Source organism: Sminthopsis crassicaudata, chromosome 1, assembly GCF_048593235.1.
Source record: "Sminthopsis crassicaudata isolate SCR6 chromosome 1, ASM4859323v1, whole genome shotgun sequence".
Taxonomy (NCBI): Eukaryota; Metazoa; Chordata; class Mammalia; order Dasyuromorphia; family Dasyuridae; genus Sminthopsis; species Sminthopsis crassicaudata.
In genome coordinates, this window is record NC_133617.1 from 583,373,086 (window position 1) to 583,399,623 (window position 26,538).

Below are 26,538 nucleotides of genomic sequence, written 5' to 3' on the forward strand. Positions count from 1 at the left end.
TTTTATATATAAAAAGCTATAACAAAAACAAAATTAAAAAATAATAACAAAATAAAATAAATTCTAATCTCATTTTAGAGATGAGGAAAATGAGTGTCAGAGAGATTGAATGACTTGGCCATGGTCATTCAGTAATTAGCGTGATAGTTACTCTGGCCACACAACCAAAAGAACCACAATAAAGTTGGCAATTTTTTCTTTTTAAAGAAAATACTGTTTTCTTTTGTTTATTACCCACTTCCACCATGAAGTTTGTCCCAAAACTTCAAAATTGATTTTCCAAAGGAAATTCTCAGTTCTAAGAAAACTCATTTATTTGTCCCATATAAGTTTATTTTTTCTACCTTCATTTCTGAATATAGCTCTTTTTCTCCCCTACTCAGTAAGCCATGCCTTTTAAAAGGAAATAAAACAGAAACAAACAAAAAAGTAATTCACCAAAACTAAGCAAGACATAATAGTCTGTCAATGTTCCGTGCACATGATCTTTTTTTCAGCTAATATGATCATTAAATTACAATTTTTAGTCTGATGTATTATTTTCTTTCTATTTACATTGTTGTAATCAATATATAAGTTGTCTTCCTGGTTCTGTTTATGTCAGTTCATATAAATCTCTCAACTTCTCTGAATTCTTCATTTTTATCAATGCATATGGCACAATAATGGACAGGATAGCGTTTTGGATATGGAGTCAGAAATGTTAATCTTTTTTATATTCTGTGAGCTCAAACACTTTGCTAGATGTGTGACTTTGGGCAAGTCACCTAACTCTATTGGCCTCAATTTCCTCATCTGTAAAATGAGCTGGAGAAGGAAATGGCAAACTATTCAAAAAGACCCCAAATGGGATCACGAAAAATCTAATATAACTGAAAATGGCACAATAATATTCTGTCATGTGTGACACTTGTTTATCCCCAATTGATCTATGATTTTTGTTCTTATGTGGCACATTCTTGCTTTTCTACTTAAAGCCATATATATAACTAACCTAAATCTATTATGAAATGTCTCTATTACAGAACATTCTCATGTTGCCTCCTACTCTAAAAATGCATGGAAACTTGTTTTTCAAGTGGGAAGTCTGTGCTGTCAACCTTCATTGATGTTTCAAAGCCTAAAAATAAGTGTAGGGCAGATAGGGTATAATGAGGGGGAAGTAGTGTGGGTAGAAATTATGGGGCAGCCTCTTAATTAAATTTCCTCTCAGATAGAGTTGAGTAAAGAATTTTGGGCATACTGCTTAAATAAATGGGTTGCAAAATTATAGTATCCAGTGCAGGTGGACTTCTCTAGAGCATCACCACTGAAGCTTTTTTCATTCTTCCCTTCTCCCAGGAATCTGATTATCTTCTATCTTAGGAACTCTTCCCAGTACCAATCCAACAGGAGCCCAAGCCTCTCTTTTACTCTTATGGGTGGGAGTCACCCCTAGTAGTGGGCCTCAAGTATCAGAGGCATTCTCCCCTTCTGTTGTATTTTTTTTTTCCTTTCCAAAGAAGAGCGTTTGTGAGTGACGGATAATGGTGGAGATGGAACTTCCTCAAAGGAAGGAAAATTAAAGAGAAAATTAAATGGAATTGTCTTCAATGCTTAACCTCATTCCACACTGGATTCTAATGTCATCCCCTTCCCAATTCTTCTTCCTATCTCTTCTCTACTCCCCAATGTAGTCAAGGTGATCTTAGAAAAGAAATCACATGGAGAAATGATATCACTTATTATATCAATGCCTCTGCTTTTTTCCTTGGAAGAGATTTCCTGGTTACTTCTCTGGTATGCCAAGTATCTATCTGTATTTAGGTCTGCCCATCAGCAGTTCTTGGGGTTTTTAAAGCAATGCTCAGTCTATAAGAGGGTGTTATTAAGTCAAATCCATTCCAGAATCCAGTTGCCCTAGAGAATCTGCTTCTAAAGTCACCAGGGGAAATTTGCTCCTCTATTTAATAGATCATAGTACATATCCCCATGTAGAAGTTGTAACAATAATAACAGTAAATGGAATGATCAATTAGAATGATGTGAAGAAGTGCCATTTCACTTTACTTAGGATAGTAATACTTTCTAGATTGGATAGAAGAGTCAAAAAGGGAAAAGATTATGAGACTATGAATTTGCATTCACATACCTCAGACTTACATCATTCAGGTTTCCCTTAGCCCAGGTATAGGTTGCATTTACTTTGAAAACAAAGCAGAGAATTGATGTTCTGACCCTTAGTTTCCCATCAAGACTTGAAAGCAGGTGTATGTTTTTATATTGTAGGATCCTTCTGGACAAGATAAAGATAACCATTGCCAACCAAACTATAGTACCCCCTATTCCATATATTTTTAGATTTTCCCCACTCCTGTCTTTAAGGTTTTCCTAGATATCTGAGATCATCTGAATTCATTAAGAAGTTGAATTTCATACAATTAAGTAAAATAACTGAATAATGGAGATACCAGATGAGTCAGGGAGATGATTAAACTCTCAACCAAACTCTCTGCCTCATCATTGCCTATAGACATTCTACAGAAAGTCACCCAAGTAGATACTATGCTCAATATGTTTTAGTTAAATAAATTACAGTTCATGGGATCATAGCTAAAAAACTGGAAAAAATCTTTAGAGGTCATCGAGTCTAACTTTCTCATTTTACAGGTGAGCAAGCTGAGGCTCAGTAAGGTTTTAATGGCTTGTACAAGTTCATATGGGTAGTTAGTATCAGATTAGGATTTCAATTTCCATCCTCTGACTCCCAAGCCAATGCTTCATTGTGCCATAATATGTTCCTTTTTCCTCAGATAAATATATATACATATGTATATGTATATATATTTAACTCAGTGAATGGATATTCAGTGGAATAAATCAGATTTCTCTTTCATTGTTTCCCATATGAAGTAGGACTGTTTTCCCCCCCCAAAGTCTCTAATGTGGAATGGTGGCAACTAGGTAGCACAGTGGATAGAGCACTAGGCCTGGAATAAGGAAGACTCATCTCAGTTTTCTCACCTGAAAAATGAGCTGGTGAAGGAAATGATAAACCACTCCACTATCTTTGCCAAGAAAACCTCAAATGTCTTCACGAAGAATCAGATATAGCTGAAGAGCAACAACCTGAATCGATAGCAGAGAATAGCTTCACCTCAGAGACACTGCAGCTTCCACCCTGGTGGAATAATTATTTTGAAGAGTGAATGATTCTGAGAAGTTGTCCAGCTTCCAGTAGCACAACATGTACATTGGATTGTTAAATAAATACCCCTGGTGATGTTGATAGAGTTGGATCAAGAAGAGCCAAGAAAATTTTCATCATTCTCATCTTCCATGCTCCCTCTGCTACCATTGCCTTGTGTCCTAAAGCTTTGTATCTACTTTGTTTTTTCCAATTATTTATTTATTATGTTAATACTTTTTTATTTTCAAAACATATGCATAGATAGTTTTCAACATTTACCCTTGCAAAAACCTTGTGCTCTAAATGTTTTTCTCCCTCTCTTCCCCTCAACCCCTCCCCTAGATACCAAGTAATACAACATTGTATCTACATTGTATTTTTTTCTAGGAACTGATTTATGTGTATATGTGTTTCCTAGAAGGCGAAAATTGTTTCTTTTTTTGTTTTCTGTATCCCTAAGTCTTTACACAATGTCTGGGACATAATAGTTACTGTATAAATTCTTGATTATTCCCATACTTGATTAAGTGCTATGATGTCAAAATATCCGTAGATCTTGCTTTTCTACTCTCAATATTCCTCTCTCACTCCCAAGAAATAACATAAAGTTTTTTTAAAGTTAAAATGAGAAGTTCCAGGAAGGTTTGGACAAAGATTTGACTAGAAGCAAGAGAATGGACCAGATGACTTACTGTGAGGCTTTGTAGTTCAGGGATAAAAGCCTTGTGGTTACGTATATTTTTACACTTTCCCTGAACCAAATCCAAACTCCTGTTGCAGTTCAGCTTTGTTTGGGTAAGAAAATGCTTTCTCCCTGCTTCAGATCCCACTCTAGACTGTCTATATTGGTGCCAGGGGTAGGATTTCAGCCTCCATTTTCTGACCCCCAAGCCAATACTTGTCCCATGTGCTCCTTTTTTCCCCTTGTAGCTGCTTTTTCTCTAGCAGTGGGTAGGCCAAATAAAGCATCTTCATTCTGGGTTCCTCTTGTTATAGACTTTTATCTTTCTCCTTAATGAAACTTTTTTCCCTCAAAAATAGCATACAGTATATTTTGCTTATGTTTCTTGTCAAGTCCCTGAAAATTCACTACAGAATTTTGTATTTAGCAAATATGCTACATATCAAACAGGGAGCAAGGACTGGACTTTTTCCTCATTCAGATCCAACTCAGTCAATTTTTCAAAAAGTCAGTGTTGTTAATAAGGAATTGATAAACAAATAAATGCCATGAAATCAAGGATAATACTCCTATTCTTTTTTGTTAAGCATCTTTTTTTTATTTTTAAAGCTTTTTTATTTTCAAAATATATGCATAGTTGTGGTTTTTGTTTTTGTTTTTGTTTTTGAGGCTGGGGTTAAGTGACTTGCTCAGGGTCACACAGCCAGGAAGTGTTAAGTGTCTGAGACCAGATTTGAACTTGGGTCCTCCTGAATTCAAGGCTGGTGCTCTATCCACTGCGCCTCCTAGCTGCCACCTAGCTGCCCCCATATGCATAGTTTTTAACATTCACCGTTGCAAAACCTTATGAAAGACTTAGCTACTCTAATCAAGACAAAGGTCCAAGCCAATTCCAAAGAACCCATGATGAAAAATGCTATCTACCTCCAGAGAGAGAACTGAGGAATTCTCAGTACAGATTGAAGCATGCTTCTTTCACTTTTTTCTTTGTATTATGTGTGTTTTCTTTTGCAACATGGCTCATATGAAATTATTTTACATAAATAATATCATATTGCTTGACTTTTTATGAGGTAGAACAAGAGTAGAAGTGATGGAGAGATTTTGAAATTCAAATAATCTTTAAAATTAATGTTAAATCATTTTTATTATAGCTTTTTATTGATAAAACATATGCATGGATAATTTTTCAACATTGAACCTTGCAAACATTTCTAATCCAACTATTCCCTTCCTTCCCTCCACCCCCTCCCCTAGATGGCAGGCAGTCACATACGTGTTAAACATGTTAAAGTATATCTTAAATACAAAATAAATGTACCGGTTTCAAAAGGTAAAAATAGCCTTTCTAAAGGTTAGAAGAAATAACCTTTTGTCTTAATTTACATTTCTCTGATCAATAATTATTTGGAGCACTTTCATATGAGTAGAAATAATTTCAATTTCATCATCTGAAAAATCTGTTCATATCCTTTGACCATTTAGCAACTGGAGAAAAGCTTGATTTCTTATAAATTAGAGCTAATTATCTACATATTTTGGAAATGAGGTCTTTATCAGAACTTTTAACTGACTTTCCCTTAGCAGATAGATTCCCAAATATTTTATCCTATTGACAGTTACTTTAAATGGAATTTCTCTTTGTATCTCTTGCTGCTGGTTTTGTTAGTGATATATAAGAATGCAGATGATTTATATGGATTTATTTTGTATCCTGCAAACTAGCTGAAGTTGAGGATTATTTGTAATAGTTTTTTTAGTTGATTCTCTAGGGTTCTCTAAGTATACCATCATATCTTCTGCAAAGAATGATAATTTGGTTTCCTCATTACCTACTCTAATTCCTTTAATCCCCTTTTCATCTCTTATTGCTGAAGCTAGCATTTCTAATACAATATTGAATGATAATGGTGATAGTAGGCAACCTTGTTTCACTCCTGATTTTATTGGTAATGGTTTCAGTTTAACACCATTACATTCGATGCTTACTGATGGTTTTAAATAGATGCTACTGACTGTTTTAAGGAAAAGTCCATTTATTCCTATACTCTCTAGTGTTTTTAATAGGAATGAGTGTTGGGTTTTATCAAATGCTTTTTCTGCATCTGTTGAGATGATCATATGGTTTCTGTTAATTTGGTTATTGATATAGTCAATTATGCTAATAGTTTTCCTAATATTAAACCAGCCCTGAATTTCTAGTATAAATCCTATTTGGTCGTGGTGTATTATCCTGAGGATGATTTTCTGTAATGTTTTTGCTAATATTTTATTTAAGATTTTTGCATCAATATTCATTAGGGAGACACTTCACTTTTAATCGGTTCATACAAGTCTCTCCAGGCCTTTCTGAAATCATCCTACTGATTATTTCTTATATAATAATAATATTCTATAACATTAATATACCATAACTTATTCAGCCATTCTCCAATATAATTTTCTTTCTCTATTTTCAACCTATCTGGTTTAGGTATCAGTACAAAGTCTGTGTTATAAAAGGAATTTGGTAGGACTTCTTCAATCCCTATTTTTTCAAATAGTTTATATAGCATTGGAGTTAATTGTTCTTTATATTTTTGGTAGAATTCACATGTAAATCCATCTGGTCCTGAAGATTTTTTCTTAGGGAGTTGATTAATAGCTTATTCTATTTCTTTTTCTAAAATGGGGCTGCTTAATTTGATAACTTAAATTTCAAAATATAGCTTGCCCAGATCAACAGAGGAAGAAGTAAATTGGTTAAATTATTTTTAAAGATTTTTATTTTCAAAACATATGTATATATATAATTTTTACATTTACCCTTGCAAAACCTTGTATTCCAAATATTTTTCTCCCTCTTTTCCCCCACTTTCTCCCCTAGATGGCAGCTAATCCAATATATGATTCACATGTGCAATTCTTCTATGCATATTTCCACAATTATCATACTACACAAGAAAAATTAGATCAAAAAGAAAAAAAATAAGAAAGAAAACAAAAAAGCAAGCAAACAACAACAAAAAAAGCGAAAATACATTGTGATCCACATTCAGTCTCCACAATCCTCTGTCTGGGTGCAGATGGCTCTCTCCATCACAAGACCATTAGAACTGGCCTGAATCATCTCATTGTTGAAAAGAGCCACATCCATCAGAATTGATCATCACATAATCTTGTTGTTGTGTACAATGTTCTCCTGGTTTTCACTTAGCATCAGTTCATACAAGTCTCCAGGCCTTTCTGAAATCATCCTGCTGATTATTTCTTATAGAATAATAATATTTTATAACATTCATATACTATAACTTATTCAACCATTCTCCAATTGATAAGTATCTACTCAGTTTCCAGTTCTTTGCCACTAGAAAAAGGCCTGCTACAAACATTTTTGCATATGTGCATCCTTTTGCCTTTTTTAAGATCTCTTTGGAATACAGGCCCTGGATTAAAGGGTATGCAGAGTTTGATAGCCCTTTAATGCTCCTATTCTTAATGTTGTAAATTCATTAAAAATTTTTATTCCCTAACAGAAAAGAAAATTTTTTTCATAGGCCCCTGAGCAACTTTGTATTTAATATTGTATAGTATGTATTGAACAAGGAAAACAAATAAGATATAGTCCCTATCTTTAAGGAACTTGAGATAGGGAAAGATGAGAAATGTATGTTATAATTATACTATAATTAAGTTCAATGTAACATATAATATATAATCATATGTTGAGCTTTAAGCTCATACATGAGGAAGTTAAATTGCTATGAGATTAGAAAAGGGAGAAATAACTTTCATATTGAGGAAAGGGATCCATAATCAATGTTGGCTTTATGGAAGAGATGGCATTTGAGTATATTTTAAAAGATAAGTAGGATGTCATCAAACAGCAATCACTCAGGCATTGCACTAATCATTGAGGAGACAGATAAAAGGAAAAAAAAACTCTCTTTCCTCAAGGGAACTTATTCATCATTGTTCAGTCATCTTTGAGACTCTGTGATCTCATTTAAGACTTTTCTTATGGGAGTGGTTTCCCATTTTCTTCTCCAGTGCATTTTAGAGAAGGGGAAAATGAGGCAAATATGGTTAAGTAATTTGCCCAGGGTCACATGACTAGTAAGTGTCTAAGGCTAGATTTGAACTTGTGAATATAAGACTTTCTTATTCCAAACCCAATGCTCTATTCACTGCACCAGTTTAAAAAAAGAAAGCATGTACATATACAGATTATATGTCATTTCTGATATAAATTGTTGGTGCTGTTTTAGTTTGAATTTTTTTTTTCTCCCCAGAGGCTGGATTTAAGTGACTTGCCCAGGGTCACACAGCTAGGAAGTGTTAAGTGTCTGAGACCAGATTTGAACTCGGGTCCTCCTGAATTCAGGGCTGGTGCTCTATCCACTGTGCCACCTAGCTGCTCCTATTTCTGATATAAATTGGCCGTATATGACCCTGAGGAAAATATTTACTCTCTCAATACTCTAAGCAATTTTTTAAATACTATAAGTTGCAAAGAAGGCATCAACCTGCATTGTCAAAGGAAATTTCCTTACAATAACACTTGAACTGAGTCTTGGAAAAAAAACAAAAATTCTCAGAAGCAGAAATGAAAAGTCATATGGGACAGCCAGCACAAAAATAAAGAATTGTTGTATAAGCAACAGTGATAAGTCCAAATGGGGTTAGACCATAGAGTGCTTAGAGAGGAATAGTGTATATTAACTGGAAAAGTAGAATGGGACTAAGTTGTGAAAGGTTTTAAATACAAATAGAGGACTTTATATTTGACCTTCAATGTGATACAGGGAGCTACTGGGGTTTAAGTGAATGAAGTGATTAGACCTGTGCTTTAGAAAAAAATCATTTTGACAGCTGGACGGAGAATGGTTGGAATGTGGAGGTGCTTGAGGCAGGAAGATCATTCAGGAGGCAGCTCCAAGAGTCTAGAGTAGAGGTAATCAAGTCTAGGATGGTGGCTATGTGAGTAGAAAGGAATAGATACCAAAAATGTTGTGGAGATGGAAGTGATAAGATTTGACATTTAATTCAGTCTGTTAGATGAGTGAGAGTGAGATATCAAGGATATCGAGAGTCAAGATGAATGGGAAGATGTTGATACCCTAAACAGATATAGGGAATTTTGAAAGAGAGTTAAATTTAAGGAGAAGTGTAATACATTCTATTTTGCATATATAGATATCTACAAGACATAGAATTTGAAATACCTAGTATACAGGTATGAATGTAACCTGGACCTGAAGAAAGACTAGGGCTGAAGGATATATAGATATGGGAATTATCGTTATGGATATGATCATTGAACCCATGGGAAATGATGAGATCCCCAAGTGAAAGGCTGTAGGGGAAAAAAAGGATTTTCATATTGGGAAACACCCATAGTGAATAAATGTATCAATCATTATATACACATACACACCCAAAGCCATATATTCAAGTGAATCCATGATTTCATCAATTTGTGTGTTTCCTCTAATGATTCAACACATCCAAATCTATCAACGGGACCCACCAAGATGCTGAGAGATTTCCTTATTTTATTTTGATTCAGAAACATGCCAGTGAAACTCATTGGTTATACCTTGCTTTCAATATGTAGCCAAACCATCTTTTTTAAAAATCATACATCTCTTTGATGACATCCTTTAATTTGGTTCTTTATCATTCTTTATTTGTTACATATTACAGTCTGCTCTCATCCACCATAAATCTTTTGTCTTCAGAGGGACACTTAATTTCAGTTTTTTTTTAAAGACGGTAGTCTTTCATGACTTAAAGCTATTTTCCCCAGATCTCATTGGCAAAGGGAATTTCTGATGAAGAAACTATGACAATGCAGATTAGCAATTATTCTATCACGTAAAACCTTAGAGAGCTTTAGCAGAGCACTGAAAGGTTAAACAAGCATCCCAGCCACACTGCTCATATCTGTTATACCCAAAGGCTATCTGCTGTGATATATTTCTCCATCCCTCTGTCTCTGTCTCTCTGTTTCTCTCTCCCTCTTCCTCTCTCTCGAGATATATATTTATATAATTCTTGGACAGTTGTATTTAACATTTTTGTAAATTGGAAATAAGAAAACTATAAATATTACCTAAAGAATCATTTTGGTGAATTATTTATAATGTAAATAATTTACCCTTTAATTTGTGGGCTTTGTATCTTCATAATTTTCTATTATTTCCTTAAAGTTAAGTCCAGTTATTTTATTTTTTGGCTGAGTCAATTGGGGTTAAATGACTTGCCCAGGGTCACATAGCTAGGAAGTGTTAAACATCTGAGACAAGATTTGAACTCAGGTCCTCCTGACTTCAATATTGGTGCTTTATCTACTGCACCATCTTGCCACCCCAGTACAGTTATTTTAAAAGAGACTTTGCAAGGCAAATGAGAACATTATTATTTATTACAGTTTCAGTATGAAACTAAATGTGAATCTATACATAGGTTTGTGTGGATTAGACAGTGGGTTTCAATGATACCATGGAAACATTAATCATTGAAATTATTGTTTGCAATTCAATAATTCATCTACTCTTAGGCAGGACAGAAGTGGTCACCTTGTCTGACTTCTTGGCTCTATGTGTTAAATTTTTCATGGTAATACCATGGCTACAAAAAGCAGCAGACTGTTGACTTTTCTCATTGACTATAACATTTAATCTGATTTGGCATTGTGGCTACCTTTCTAATTGTTTAAATGTTTCTTAGTAATGTTTGGCAACTGCAAGCTCTTTCTTTTCATTTCTTTAAAGGTATTCATTTGCTGTCAAATCCCTTTTCATCCCTTCCCTCCTCTGACATAGCCAAGAAGTGATAACCATTGTAAGTACAGGCAAACAGCAAGAAAGAGAGGTCCGTTCTTTGTGTGAGACTTTTTATCCTGATCACTCAATACTTGTTGCTAGCTCATGGACACTGGACTGTGAATTATTGAGGTGAAATTTGAGGTCACATAACAAGTAAGCAATTTAAAGGTTATATTGAAAACTTTGTTTTTTTTTTTCCACCAGGCTGGCATTTGAGAAAATGTAACTTTAGGCAAAAATCTTTGAGTTTGATGTATATTAAGCCTTGAGCTCCAAATGGTCTTTAAGAAAAAAATTGTTATGACAAAGCTGAATTATCATTATCAATACCAATATTTCAAAGGTAGAAAAAAGGTATAGTTGGTAGAGCTCTGGACCTGTAATCAGAAAGACATGAATTCAAATATGGACTCAGAAACTTATTAGCAATGTAACTCTGAGCAAGTCACTTCACCTCAGTCTGCCCCAATTTCTACATCTATAAAATAGGAAAAATAATAGTACCTAACTCTCAGAATTGTTGTGAAGACCAAATGAGTTACTATTTGCCACTTAGCACATTGCCTAGTATATAGTAGATATCTAATAAATATTCATTTCCCTCCTTCCTTCTTTGTTCCTTTCTTTTTTCTTTCTTTTCTTCTTGTCTCCCTATCTAGTTGACAAATCTGGTTATCTTTTAATCTCAAATTACTTTGATTGCTTTATATTTACAGTTAAATAGGGAATAGGAACTGTAGCTAACATTTTCTTCACATAGAAAAGGAAGGAAATTCCTTTTTCCTATACAGATGAACACTTTTTCTGCAGTTTACACAGTTGTCTAAAGCAATGAGAGGTTAAATGACTTGTCCAAGATAGGGTCTTAAAGATCATAATTCAACACCCCCCTCATTTCATAGATGAGGAAACTGAAGCATAGTGAGATTTGTATAACTTCCTTAGACTTATACCATTAGTTGCAATCTCAAATGGGATTTTAAGTGGATCTAGGGTCCAAACCATTCCACCAAGCTGGAACTTCCTTCACCTCTCCATACATATAAGATTAAAAAATGAAATTAAAAATGTATAAAATACCTAGGTCTAAAATAATGAATATATGATTCATTTCTAAGTATAGAAGTTGGTATTGAATTTATATAGCTCACCACCTGGGGCAGACAAAATTATGCCAAGCAAGAATAAGGATGTTGCAGCCAAGAATTTTTAGTAAATCTTAATGAATGAAACAACAGCTTGATAGAATAGTACAATGTTATAGCATAAGGAGGAAGCCTGATGTAGTGGGCAGAGAGCCAGTCTTGAAGTTCAAGACCTTCCAGTGATACAGATTAGCTGTGTGATCCTGGGCAAGTCATTGTCAAGTACCCTAAACTGGAAATTGCAGAGCAGGGGTCAATGTGCATCCGGAGATGATGTTTTCTTACCTGGAGAGTTCCCTATTTTAATGAATCAATTCCTCCTCACCTCCAAAAAGTGTATATTATAAACAAGCAATGGAGGAAATACAATTAGAGAGTGGAGGAAGAATGAGATGATGAGAGAGGCCTGACTTTTGTCAGGAAAACTTTCAGGAGGAGGTAGAATTTTGGAACTGTCTGAACCATAGGAGAAGTGATTGGTTTAGTTTCAGGCCAAGTGTAGAAGGATATTTCCAGTCCTTTGGAGGTAAGAGTGAAATTAGCATCTTTTTTCTTTTTAATTTTTTCCTTTTTTCTTTTCCTCAATTACATGTAAATATTTTTACATTCAATTTTTAAGTTTTGAGTTTCAAGTTCTCTTTCATCTGTTTTTCCTCCCATCCCTTGGGAAAGTAAGCAATTTGATGTCTATTATATCTGTGAAGTCATTCAAAACATATTTCCCTATTAGCCTTGTTGCAAAAGAAAATAGACCACCCCAAAATAAGAAAAAATAAATTAAAAAAAAGTATCCTTCAATCTGCATTCAGATTCCATTAGTTCTTTGAATGGAGGTGAATGTCTTTTTCATCATGAATCCTCTGGAATTGTTTTGGTTCATTGTATTACTCAGAATAGCTAAGTAATCCATGGATTCCTCATATCCTACCAGTTTTTAGATTTCTTTGAAACTCTCCATCTTGCCTTTCTTCTCCAGGACTTATCATTGGGAAATATCATTATCCCCCAAGATTGCACCTGTCTGCTTTTCTCATCTCATCCATAGCCTACATCTCTAACTGGAGAGCAGGGTCAAGAATACTAAGACCTCTATTTAAGAAGAGGGCTTGAACAGATTTTTCTCCATTTTCCACCAGCTATGCTGCTGCCTTGAAACAGCATGTTATGTCTGGGAGTCGGGTATCTATTTTCCCACTCTTCATTCTTACTTTTCAGATTTCTTTTGTGTATTATCTTCCCTTATTAGGCTATAAGTTTCTTGAGAGCAGGAACTATCTTTATTTTTATTTGTATTTGTATCTATCTTGCTTGGCTCAATACCTGGCACACAATAATAAACATTTATTGGTGCTTAAGAAATGTTTATTGACTGACTGAAATTCTCAGAGAGGTAGGAAGAGAAAGGAGGTCTTTGCACTTTTGAAATGTTTATATATTGTTATAGACTATATTTGCCTTAACTTCAATGCCTTTGACAACCTTAGTGGTCAACAACTTTAGTACCACAGGAAGAAAACATGTAAGAGTCACTATCTCTTATTCTCTGGAGTGAGCCAGTGATGACTTCCTAGCACTACTTACCCTAACAAGGGCCATTTCTACATATCTATCAACAGACACTTATCCAGAGATGTAGAGTTCTGTTTATTGCCTCCTCTGCTCCCAGGAGATCAGAATATGTTGTGGAAGCTGAGCTTTCTCAGGTTGCAGAATTTTAAAAGTATATTTGTAAGAATTTCCTTGATCTCTGTTAAGCTTCTGAGTAGATCAGGATTAAGGGAACGTTTTAATCCTTGAGAAATTAAAATCTGACTAGCTTTTCCCAAGAATGTGTTTATATTATTTACCATTGATCTCTATGGTAAGAATTCAAAACTATACTGAAAACTTTATATTTTGTCTTTACTATTGATTGAATTTCTTTCCTTTTTTAAAAAACTTTATTTCTATAAAAGTTCCTTAAAATTTGCTCTAGACAGAAGTCTTTGGCTACTAAGGGAAGCTAATAGACAGAACCTCTCTTTCCCTTGGATTGCTTGTAAAACTAATAAAAGTATTCCTGTCAGTCTTCAGTTAAAACACAGAGTGAAGTTTGCTTTTGTCAATAATTTGAACTCCTAAAGTAGATCTTTCTACAGCCAAACTTACTTTTCTTATTCATTGCCACTTAGCATTAAGACTACCCCAAACCTGACCTTAAACCCTTATGATCTCTCTGCTGCAGAAAGATAGGGCTGTGTATGCCCAAAACCTTTTCTCTTTTCTCCCTTGGAGGTAGCTTTATAATCTTTTCTCCAGTTGTTATCACCCTCTTGTCTTTAACCTTGTCTCAGCCACCTCCTAAATAACCACACAGAAGTTTCAATTTCTGCCCTGATTTAAATTTATCAACCAATTAATTGATAAATATTTACTAAGCACTTACAATGTTTCAGGCACTATGCAGGAGATAAAAGAGAAAGAGAGAGAGAGAAGCTCAAAGAGTTCATAATTTAAATTTATACCTGTTTCCACCTAGGCTTTGGCCTCTTTAGGTAAAGTTTAGGTTAAAAAAATTATAATATCTGTTACCAATCAAGGCACAGGGAAAGGTTAGGAGAAAGAGTGGAAACTTCTTTCACTTCCTGAAGCCATAAGTAGTTTCATCCCAAGTCTTCAGTTCAGAGATAATTAAAGGGGTCTGATAACCATCCTCCATCTTCTCAACCACAGCTCAATACACCTTTTACTTTCTCCTCCCTTCAGTTTCTTTTTTTCCCCAGTTCTTTCTGACTCAGATCATTATGTCTCAGGCAGAGCAATGAATGCTTTTTGTCCCCATCTACTGCTCTTTCTGAATTCTACACTCCTTTCTTTCAGTCTATCACTTATAGATATTTATGGCCCTTTAAGAACACCCAGACATCACTCCAGTCAATTTCTAGCCCAAAGACTACAACAGTAATGATACTGTAATCTCAGATATTTCTCAAGGCTGTCCCTCTGAACTACAAATCTGAGAATGTTGGTCAATTCTCAAACCCCATAGTACTTATATAATGAAAACTATATGAACCTTTGAGATCATGCTTATGATCACTGGGAAGCTTTGGTTTAGGGAAACAGAGAAGGATTCAGAACACCCCTAGTGTGTATCCGATGCTCTGTAATAAACTATATCTGGCTTAATGCTAGCAGCTTAAGGTTTAAAATTTATTAATGACTTACAATATCCTGAGATCCTGAAAGCCAGAAGACTTTAAAGAAATACTATTAAGTCTGTGATCTCCTACCTCCTTGTCCAAATATAGACTTTTTAACTTTCCTTAATAACAGACAATTAACAAACATTTAAGTACCACCCATGTATAATGAACTGTGTCAAACTCTGGGGATGTAAATACCAAAATGAGAAACTCTTTGACATCAAAGAGTTTATATTAATACCTACAGGATGTTCCTTCCTATCTTTTGTCTGTCTGAGTTATTGTAGGGGTTGTGAAGGTCTCTCTGACCTTCAGACCAATCCTAACTCATGCTGTCTGCTTTTGTCCTTTGGTGAATGGTACCAGTGCAAAGTTCCTCCATGATCCCATTTCCCATTTCTGTTGGTGGGTATTGTTTTGTCTTCATACTTCCCATCCCTTACTTCATCTTCAAATTCCTACAAATGATCAGATTCCCAACTTAGAAGATTTCCCAGATCCACCCATTTTTCTCTGCCTATATCCCACCCATCTGTCAACCAGAGTACGACTTTTCAGTATCAACTTGTTACATAATAGTCTTTGCAAGTTTCAAAGCAACTCCTACAGGCATTCTGTTCTTATACCTACTTAAAACATACATTCTGATATCGAAATACAAATAGTTCAGAACTGGTGAGGAGGGGGAGTTGGTTTTTTCTTCCCCAGAAATGGTTTTACTGTATAAATGGCCTACTATTAACTTTTTTTTTAAAGCCTGATTTCCAAACCTGTTTCTCTTCTGCCCACCACTCATTTCCAACTCCCAGTATATAGAACCAAGACGTGCTTTGTGTATGATGAGATTTTAATGTGTGAAATGAATTGTTAGAGCTTCAGAATATCAAATTTTATAAAAACAGAAAAAGGAACAATGAAAATGTCAAAGCTTGCTTCTAAATCTACTTAATTAATTTTCTAGCAGTGGCTAGCCTTTTTAACATATAAAATGAACTTGAGAATTGAACATGTGAGAAATCCCAATACAATCCATTGCTTTTGTAGTTATCCATATGAAGAATGAGAGAATTGAAAGTATGGCATTTAATATATGAAAATGATAACAGATGCAACACAGATAAGTTTTCATATCAATTTAGCATTTTGATTTCTTCTCAAACAAAACTAATTAGGAAAAATGTTTTGAAATACGTGAGTATAAGGCTTCTCTAAGCATAATTGTTTTGGATATTCTAGGAATGACACTATCCTTATCTTTCAGGTTTTGCTGATTTTTGCAAAAGAAGACAGTCAAAGTGATGGATTCTGGTGGGCCTGTGATAGAGCTGGCTACAGATGTAATATCGCTCGAACTCCAGAATCTGCTCTTGAGTGCTTTTTAGATAAGCACCACGAAATCATTGTAATCGACCACAGGCAAGACCAACACTTTGATGCAGAAGCTGTCTGCAGGTAATTTGTCAGCTTCATGTACCAAATGAATGTCAGCACTTAACAGCTTAATATAATTATTCTTAGGCTTTAATTAGATTCATCCAAAAATGTTCCTAAGTGGTTTGTTGGTAGTATGACAGATTCCCATTAGGATAGCTATAGTGACTTTTACAAATTTGCCATATCATAGTTCATTGGATCTGGGACAATAATATTCAAGATGCTAGATGCCTTCTAAGTCACTAACCCATAGATTGCACAATCAATCAATCTACATATATATATATATATATATATATATATATATATATATATATATATATATATATATATATAGAGAGAGAGAGAGAGAGAGAGAGAGAGAGAGAGAGAGAGAGAGAGAGAGAGAGAGAGAGAGAGTGTGTGTGTGTACCTACTGTGTACTAAGCACTGTATTAGGGCTAGTAAAACAAGAAAAACAATCTCTGCCTTCAAAAAGATTTTATTCTGTAAGAGGAGAAACAACATGTACATATGTAGCTATATATAAAATATATACAAAGCAGACACAGGAAGAAAGAAAAAGAGAATATTAGATTAGTTCTTAGGAAGATGAATAGACTTCATATAAGCACTTGATTTGGAGTATAGAAGATCTAAGTTTAAATGCTACCTCAGACACTTACCAGCTGTACTACCTCATCAAGTTACTTAATCTCCCTCAGCCTCAGTTTCTTCATCTATAAAAAGAGGAGATTCAAACTCATTGACTTCTAAGTTCTCTTCCATATGTAAGTTCACAATCCTATGTGATCCCTAAGTCCTAAAATAACAAATCTAGTTCTTGTCTTTATTCCTATTTATAAATGGCAAGATTTTCTTTGGGGGGGGACTTATTCAAGGAAAATCTGCAGATTTTTATTTAAGAAATATTTTAAGCCCTCTGATTCCAAACTTTTGTTATTCACTGAAACCACTGTAACTCTTGGAGTTTATTACAAAAAGAATTTTGAGTTGTATTTTGTATCTCCAGTTATTAAAGAACATCTTAATTATGATTTTAAAGTCATCTTTTTGGACTACTATCTTAAAAGGAAAAGTTCTAACATGATAAAGTACCCAATACATACAAATAACTAGAGGATTGTGGAGCTGCCAATTTTTTTTTGCAACATGAAAATTGAACCAGAAAACATGGAATTTCAATGGAATTTGCCAAGTTTTTGAAGTGGAAAACTGGCAGCTTTGATCTACTGGAAAACTGCCAGCAAAATGCATTGAGTACCTCTGAAATGAGTAAAAAGCAACAACTAAGTGAGTTTTTTGCTCTAGGATCCAAGGGCATCTTACTTTGCTGTTCCCCAAAGCTCTTCACACCATCCTTTCTAGAAACTCATTTGCTGATTAAATGATCTTGTGCTATTTAAAGTGCTAAGAAATGCCATATGGGGACTAACTTGGCAAAGCAAAGACATGAATGTTGTTGGACTTTACATCTTCTCGTTTCAGATCAATCCGAGCTACGAATCCATCAGAACACACGGTTATACTTGCAGTTGTTTCACATATGTAAGTTCTTTTATATTATTTCCCCCAGCTGGAAGGTAGTTGCTTTTCATTCTGAGACTTTTGTTTTATGTTTCTCCAATTCAGAATCCAGCAAAACAATAGGGATTTCCTTTGGCTTTGCACAAGCCTACTTAGAAAGAGGGCTAGGAGTTGGGGCTGTCATTTATTGAGCAAATTTCTGGAAGGACTTTTTTTCTTTGTAGATTTCAAACCTTTATCTTGTCTAATTGATTTTAGCAGTAGTTAATGATACCATTATGTGATTAAAAAAAAAAACCAACAGGGAATTGGAAAGGTCATCATATGTTAGGAATAAATAAAAAACCAGGGAGGAACTTTGGAGAGAATTTTATTCCCATTTATTCTTTCTTATTCTTTAAAAAAAATAATACATGGAAAATGTTTGTTTTTTCCATTTAAGAAGAAACAAAGTGTAGCATGAGAACAATACTCTGTTTTCATTGGGAAAAAAGAAGATTGCCTAGCTTTTGGCCAGACCCTTAAAACAAGAAGTACTATTAAGGAACAGATTCTTGGATGTTAGAATTAGCAATCATTGGTTGAAAATGGGAACAGAGAAGTGAAGTGGCTTACCCAAAGTAACCCAGCTAATTAGTGACAGAATTAAAATAAGTAACTGAGGTCTTAATGTGCAAAGAAAAGAAAGGGAACCTGCTAGATGACTGAAGAAGTTTGGAAAACATTCAGCTAGATGGTTTTTTCTCTACTAAATGACCTGTAAACTGATTTATAAGCAATTATTTAAACAAAGAAAGGTGATTTGAACTTCACATGTGTCCTCATGGGAGATTAGTCCATCAGTTTAGAGATATTGAGGACGCTCAGATTTTTGATATCGTAGACATTATTTCCTTCCTATTGTTGCCATTGGTCCTTATTAATATTGATAAAAATAAGAAAAAAATGAATGAGGATCTAAGGCCTGTTGAGAATTGAACATATTATAGTAATGGGCACAGTTTTCCATCATCAAAGACTTTACAGTTTAAGAGAGTTTAAGAGGTCAAGATGGATGAGATTCCTTTCATAAAGTGAAAAACCCCAGGAAAGACTAACCTTTGTTAATTGCATGGGGGGAGAAAATAGGTCATGTAAAAAGCTCTGGATTTTGGATTCCTAAGACCTACATTTGAATTCTGTTTTTTACCCACTTGCTCACTTTATGACTTTGGGCGAATGACATGGGTATTTTAGACTCTACCTTTCTTATCTATAAAATAACTCACTTTGACCAAATGATCTCTAAGTTCATTTTCCAATATGAAAATAGCAGGATCTTATGGAATTTTAGTCCAAAGGAGAATTGATAGAATGCAGTTTCCTTATGGAAGAATTATCCTTCCATCAAGATATCTTTAGATCTACTATACTCAGAATTCCTTTTCCCCAAAGCCTGTCGTTCCTTCTCAATTCCAGATTTTTTTACTATAAAAATGTAGAGAAAAGTTGCTTCTTATCTCACCATACATCATAGCCCCTTGAGCACTGTTGGTTAATAGAATCCCTAAAATATTTTAGGGTGATAATCAATGATGGCAACTTAAGGTTGTATCTTCTTTCTAGTTCTTTTTTTTTTTTTGATATTTTCTCCTCTGGTGATCCTAAGTTGCTGATAGTATTTCAATGTCTCTGAAGTAAAGGCAAAAACTTAGTCCACACACCTTCTTTCCTAAACTGGTTATTTCCACCTTCTCCTTGTAGCATTTCCTCAAAAGTGGTTTGTTATTAGAAATAACCTTAGCATCAAAACCAAGGAAACATATATTCTTTTTTTACTTGCCTGGCATAAATTAGCTCTACCCCTGGGCAAGTGGTTGTTTCTAAGGCTGATGTTTTATTCAGAAGAGGGATGCTGTCCCCTGGGGTGCAGGCAGAAGAAGAAAAAAAGTTCCCTTTTAGGTCCTGAATTTAGCTTAAGTCCCATTACAAATACAAGGTGACCCAAAAATCTTAGTTTAGTTTTGAGCCTTAGACATTTGGGATACCCTATAATAGACAAAATTTTAATATCAAGATATCAGGCAATGGAAGTATTCTTTAAGATTTTCATCTCTTTATCCATTTATTCAGTTTTATCTGCTTTCCTTTCAATAATATATTATAGTGGGTTTTTTTTACCCCCTTGATACAGGATATCTCTGTAATACCCTTTCTCTCTCTCTTAATGGAGACAACTTATCTCCTTGGGTCAAGGCTGATGATAAGATGTAGCTGCTGGCATTATCCTTCATCAAACACTGGTTGCAAGGCCAGCCTTCCTTAGCAGATGTTTGCAGGGTTTTTAATGTAGTCTAGGGGTACTTTTTATTGAAAACTGTTTCTGCCTTAGAAATTCTTTTCTTTTTTTTCTCTTGCCTTTTCCTTCCAAACCTATTCATCTAGATCAATTTACATTCCCAAGTCAGCTTCTTCCATCGTTAGCTCTCAAGTTGTGCTATCTGTAAAATACATATTCTTCAGTTGTTGCCCCATTGTTCGTGAGAGTTTACAGGGAAAGGGAACACGAAAGATTCCTAGACAGCTCTTTAGCAGCATCAGGTGTTAACTACAGACCTTAGGAATGGGAATATTTATTTCTTTACCCCTTTAGAGCTAGAAAAGTCCTAGAAATAATCTAGACCAAATCAGTACTTTTACAATGAAAAAACTGAGACCCCAATGAGATGCAGGAGGCATTTCAGGTGTTACAGATCTATGGCATTTGCAAGAGATAAATCAGTCACATAGATCCAAATGGCTACTCAGTGCTAATGTGACTTCCTTTGAGACAACTACTGAATAGTGTCATGAACACTGGATTTGGATTGTAGCATCCTATCATTAGAGCTGGAAGGAAGCTTCAAGGTTATTTAATCAGAGCTCTTGGATTTCTAGTCCATCTTCTTTCCTTACTACTTGTATGATTTGGGAAATCTTCCTCTCTGTTCTTCTCTTTCTCAGTTGATAAAATGAAAAGACTGAATAAGAACATCACTTAAGTCTTTTCTAGCTCCAAACCTTATGATCAACCTTATGTTGATTTTTGATTTATGAGGGGTTCTTTTTTAATTTTTCTTTTTTGCTTGTTTGTTTTTATTTTTTTCCACCTGAAAAGGTAATACAAACCATGGAAAGTCAGGGACTCTTAACCCCCAGGAACATATACAGCCATATATGCAATTTGCACATACCTATCAGCAAGTGCCAACCATTAAAATGAACTAGAAAGGAGCCTTCCGTTTGGGCCATTGTTGGAGCTAAATATATGTTTGCCTCATTGCTCTCTTTCATGTTTCAGTGTGAGGAATCCTGGTTTGTATCTGCTGAGTGACCACATTTTCTGCTTTGCTGCAGATCGGGTGAACGTGAAGAAACGTCAGTCCTTCCTCTTCTCCATGCAGGCTTCAATAGGGTATGTAGAACCTTTCTATTTATACAGATAATGTCTTTTTCCCCAAAAAATCCTTAATTAAAAACAAATCAAGTTCAAGAAAATCAACCCCTTGCACTGTGATATGTGCCAGATGAACAATAACAATAGTTTCATGCTACAATTTATATCCCTAGCATTTAGCATAGTGCCTGGCACAAAGCAGGCATTTAATAATCTATTAATACAAGCAAATGATTGATGATAATCAATATGCTAATTAATTGTAATAAATATATATTAATGTGAGTTGTTATAATAATTGATTAATGGCTGATAAAATAACTGACAATTACTGACTTAATTGAAAATAGTTCTAAATGTTTGGTCAGTACAGAAGTACTTCAAATTTTATGGGAGAAAGTAAAATTTGATCAACTATTTAGAGTTATTGTCCCCTGAGATCATTGTTATTGTATGTCTGGCACATCTCAGAGTGCTAGGGGTTAAGCCCCTCAAAAACATATCCCATTGCCTCTGTCCAAAGTATCATAGTCCTTAAATATTCATGTTTAGACCACCCTAAGAGCAGATGATGCATATGTGTGTGTTTCATATATGTATGTATGTATGTATGTATGTATATGGTTTTGTCTCTGTGTCCAGCTGGAGTTTTCATTTTTATCAATACCCTAACCATGATGTAGTTGACATCAGTGAAATTAACCTGAAGAAATTAGATTTCAGAGCTGTAAGTTTATTCATTTATTCAACAAACAAGCATATTATTTTAAATATATATTTATTTATTTTATTATTTTCCAATTACATATAAAATATTTATAATACTCACCTTTTGAAATTTTGAGTTCCAAATTCTCTTCCTTTCTTATTCCATGAAAAGACAAGAAATATGATCTCAATTATATATGTATTCATGCAAAGAGTAAAGAAAACAAAGCAAAAAAAAAAAAAGAAAGAAAGTTTAAAAAGTATGTTTCAAACTGCACTCCGCGTTCCTCAGTTCTCTCTCTGGAGGTGGATAGCATTTTTCTTGATGATTTCCTTGCATTTGTCTTAAATCAGTGTTTTAATCAGGATAGTTAAGTTTCTCGGTTAGTCATCCTTATAATGTTGCTATTACTGTGCACCATGCTGTCCCAGTTCTGCTCACTTCATTTTGCATCAGTTCATATAAGTCTACCCAGATTTTTCTGTTCATCATTTTTTATGGCACAATATTATTCCATCACAATCATATGCCACAAAAATAATTTTTTGAAGATCCTTTCCCTTTCTCTTAAAAGGAAGCTTTTTAAAAATTGTATGAAAGACTATACTAGGCAATAGTATGGGAAGGAAAAAGACAAGGATAAATAGGGCATAATTCCTCTCTTCAAGGAGCCAACAAACTCCTTTAGGTGTTTGCTATATTAAGAAAATGCTGTTTGTCTACCAAAGTGATGTAAACAAGAACTATAGAAGTGATGACATAAAGATATATTCTTGGAGGCTGACAGATTTTGAGGACTAGAGTGTATATAGAAAGCTTAAAGAATAAAGGGAAAAAAAGGAATAAAAAAGTCAAATCAAGAAATATCAATCTTAAAAACAGATATTTATTATGTTTTAATTCATAAGAAGTATACAAATCAACACATAGATTATACAGATGATACTCAGTTTTAACACAATACTTTAATTAGTATTAATCACCAACCAGTTTAGTTCTTGATGTGTTATGATTAGGACCATTGGCAAAACCTGCCTCCATACCAAAAATGTACTTTTCATCTTTAATATGGGGGAATAGGTTTTGAGTGCTAAAACTAAGTTCTCTGGCTAGATCAATATTGATTACCCCAAATAGATTTATCAGATTTTAAATAAGTATACTGCATCTGTTGCTCAGTCTTTTGTGGTCTTTTGATGTGAGTAGACTGAATCTTCAAGAGATGGCATGCTCTGGGGTAATTCATGAATTTTCAAAATAGGATCTGTGAACATTCCTCTTTAAACTTTAGATGCCCTGCTACTACAAGCTAGGTCTGATTTTCCTGGATGGAGGATTTGGGTGAGTGGGGAGGTGGAAAAGTGTTTTAAAAAATCTTTTCCTGGCTTTATATCACAGAGAAAGAGAAACTACATTTTGGGATGAGGTTATTTCTGTGCCGGGGGTATGCTTTAGGGATAAAAATAACAATACTAAATAAAACATTCAAGATAATATGTTCCACATTGTAGAATCGAATAGGGTGCTCCTAATCAGCTCTGTCCTTCCTTCTCTGAACACTTTCTTTTCATCTGTTATCCATATCCTTAAAGGAGGTCATTCGGTTCTGATACACATGGATGCTGTACCTGAGTGAGATTACAAGGATACTTTTTGCACTTATGCAACAGAAAAGAGAGATTGGTAGAGAGTGAGTGGAACTAGGACTCATTTTCTTTAACCTACTTTTGGAGAAATGACAAGCCATCATCACCTCTCATGATTCCTTTTTCTCATCTTCAGAAAACAATTTCTCTGATTCCTTTTTCCCCATCTTCCCCCCAACCTACAATTATTTTTTATGGTATCTGTCAAGCTTCCCTCAGCCCCAAGCAGCACAAAATTTTCTTCTTATCCTACACATTGAGGAGAGAATAAAATAAAACTGAAGGTTGTATTCCTTAGAGGGAACTGGAGTGTCTTTGGGAGTGTCTTTATGTTTCTTAGACTGGCCTCTTTCATATAATGACCATTCTTGGTCATCAACATTTTCAAGGTCTGGCCCTCATTCAGTGAATCTGCCTCTAATTAGCACAGAAAGCAGAATCGATTGAAGCATATCTTTCCTTTTCTAAATGACTGAAGCTTCCACATCTATTCAAAAAAGGAAAAGAAGGCAGACTAAACCTCATGTTTTGAACTTTTTATGAAAAAACGAAATTTAAAGAGCAAGACTGCTGAGGAGAGGAGTGCAGGGGTAGGGGGCTGACCTTAGAATAAGAAAGGGTTCAGGTCCCATATCTGACACTTGCTGTGTGACCCTGTGCAAGTCCTGTAATACTTTAAGTAACTGGTTATTACTGGTAATTCTTTCACCCTGAAAAAAAGTACAATACTTTGTTTCCTTCTAACATTTAAATCCTACTGAAATATATAATGTCTCCACCATATATGGCATAATGCCCATCCATATGAAAAACATTAACCTTCCAGTCCACTTGGTATCATAGTGCCAGGTTGTAAAGTCTCCCTCGGCCAAGGGTAATGTTTAATGCCTGTTTATCCTTATTATTGGGAAGGTTGAGGCTAATGGGCTGTTGAGTTTGGGTGTTCTGAGATGTAGTAAGGGTAAATCTGATCAGATATATATGCTAAGACCAACTTTAATATGATGATTCCCTGAGAGGAAAGGGCCCCTAAATGGTCTATGGAAAGATAATCCCATTCAAGTCAGAAAAAGGAAGCAGGTTAAAATAACTTCCATAATGATCAGCTTTGGAATCAGGCATATCAGTGACTGGAGAAGATCCTGGACAAGAGTGAGAGACCCCACCTCCAAGAAAAAAAAAAAAAAAGTACTTCTTATAAAAACTTGCCTTTACAAAGTGAACATATTTGTGGGGATTGAGGAATTATTTCACTTTTTTCTGAATTTATTGTGAGATTAATAGGACCCTCCATTGTTGGCCCCCCAAACATGGAGGCCTACTTTTCTTTTTTGGGCAAAATGATTTAGCTGGCAACATTTCACCCCTACATTCTTCCAACTATGCGTGTTATTCTTGTTTTCTCCAGTTGCCGTGAGAGTGTTTCCCATATCTGAGTTGTTTTGATTGCATTGAATTATTTGCTGAAACCCAGCCCTGTGTTGCTGGCTCTTTGGCCTACTGAGACCAAAGTCTATGGCCATTGATTTGAGATCCAGGAACAAGCTGTGCCATCAGGTATTCCAACATAGCTCTCATTGAAGTCTTAGTTCTATTCATAAGTGGCATTCTGCAGGAGAAATATTCAAAGAACTTTGTACTAATTGACCTCTTAGAGCCATGAATGAACCTACTTTTTTCTATCTGAAAATTTGTGTTCCTCTTTTTATTTAGTTGTAATTCTAATTGACATATTCTTCTCTCCTTCCCTCCCTCCTTTTTTCCCTTCTTTCCTTTTTTCTTCTTTCCTCCCTCCCTCTCTCTTTCCTTCCTCCCTCTCTCTTTCCTTCCTTCCTTCCTGCCTCCCTGCCTTTCTTCCTTCCTGCTTGCCTTTTTCCTTCCTTCCTTCCTTCCTTCCTTCCTTCCTTCCTTCCTTCCTTCCTTCCTTCCTTCCTTCCTTCCTTCCTTCCTTCCTTCCTTCCTTCCTTCCTTCCTTCTTGCCTTCCTTCCTTTCCTTTTCTCCCTCCCCTCCTCTTTTCTTCCCTCCTTCTGTCCACATAGAATATCATACTCTTACCTATAGATGCTCTTACAAAAACATTTTTTTACTCTTTTGCATCTCTGAATCCTCCCAAACTATCTTGGGGTTAAACTAGGCTTGATTTCTTTCTTAAGGACCAGGCCTTAAACCAAAACCAATCTGATTCTTTTGGCCACCAATGCGTCCTAGGCCCCATTTGGTCATTGTTTGGGTCCTGATTGATTCAGATTGAAGGTAAATACTAGTCATTTCTGCTTTGCCCAGAAACCCTGAAGGTCTTCCCCTCCTAAATTCATTCATTTAATTTAGATTATTTTGGACAAGGTGAAAGAAGAGATTCTTTGCCTCAATTGCTGTCTAACTTTAATCATTGAGTGGGTGTTGCCTCAGTCAAACTTAGATCTGTTAACTGCTTCCAGGGCCATCTCCAGCCCTCCAGATCTATATCTAGCCACTGGATCCAGCCCTCCTTTTTCTGGAGGGGAAGGTGAAGCAGGTGACCTTGCACAGCCCCTCCCTCACTTAAATCTAGTTCACTTGCATATCATCACATCCCCTCCCCAACACCATGATCCTCTTCAAGAAGGAAGGACAATGAACTGAGAATTCACTAGAGAGACATCCTGCTAGAACTGGGGTTCAAATTCGACCTCTGAAGAATGTTTCTTTCAGCAAGTCACTTATCCTCCTTGCACCTCAGCTTCCTCATCTGTAAAATGAAGCCATTAGACTAGGTGGCCCATGAGAGACACTCTAGATTATGAGCTATGACCTGTAAAGTTTCAAAAAGGGGGTTC

At 35.2% G+C, this 26,538-nt stretch overlaps 1 protein-coding gene across 1 annotated transcript in view; it reads left to right on the top strand.

Annotated features, from left to right (window-relative positions):
- The window catches only part of PDE8B (phosphodiesterase 8B), a 275,081-nt gene that overhangs the window by 139,622 nt on the left and 108,921 nt on the right, over positions 1 to 26,538 (top strand). The window contains exons 3-5 of the mRNA XM_074282330.1: positions 16,252 to 16,442; positions 17,913 to 17,972; positions 21,327 to 21,384. Of these exons, the coding sequence (XP_074138431.1) occupies positions 16,252 to 16,442; positions 17,913 to 17,972; positions 21,327 to 21,384 (309 nt within the window). The remainder of the gene's footprint in view (positions 1 to 16,251; positions 16,443 to 17,912; positions 17,973 to 21,326; positions 21,385 to 26,538) is intronic.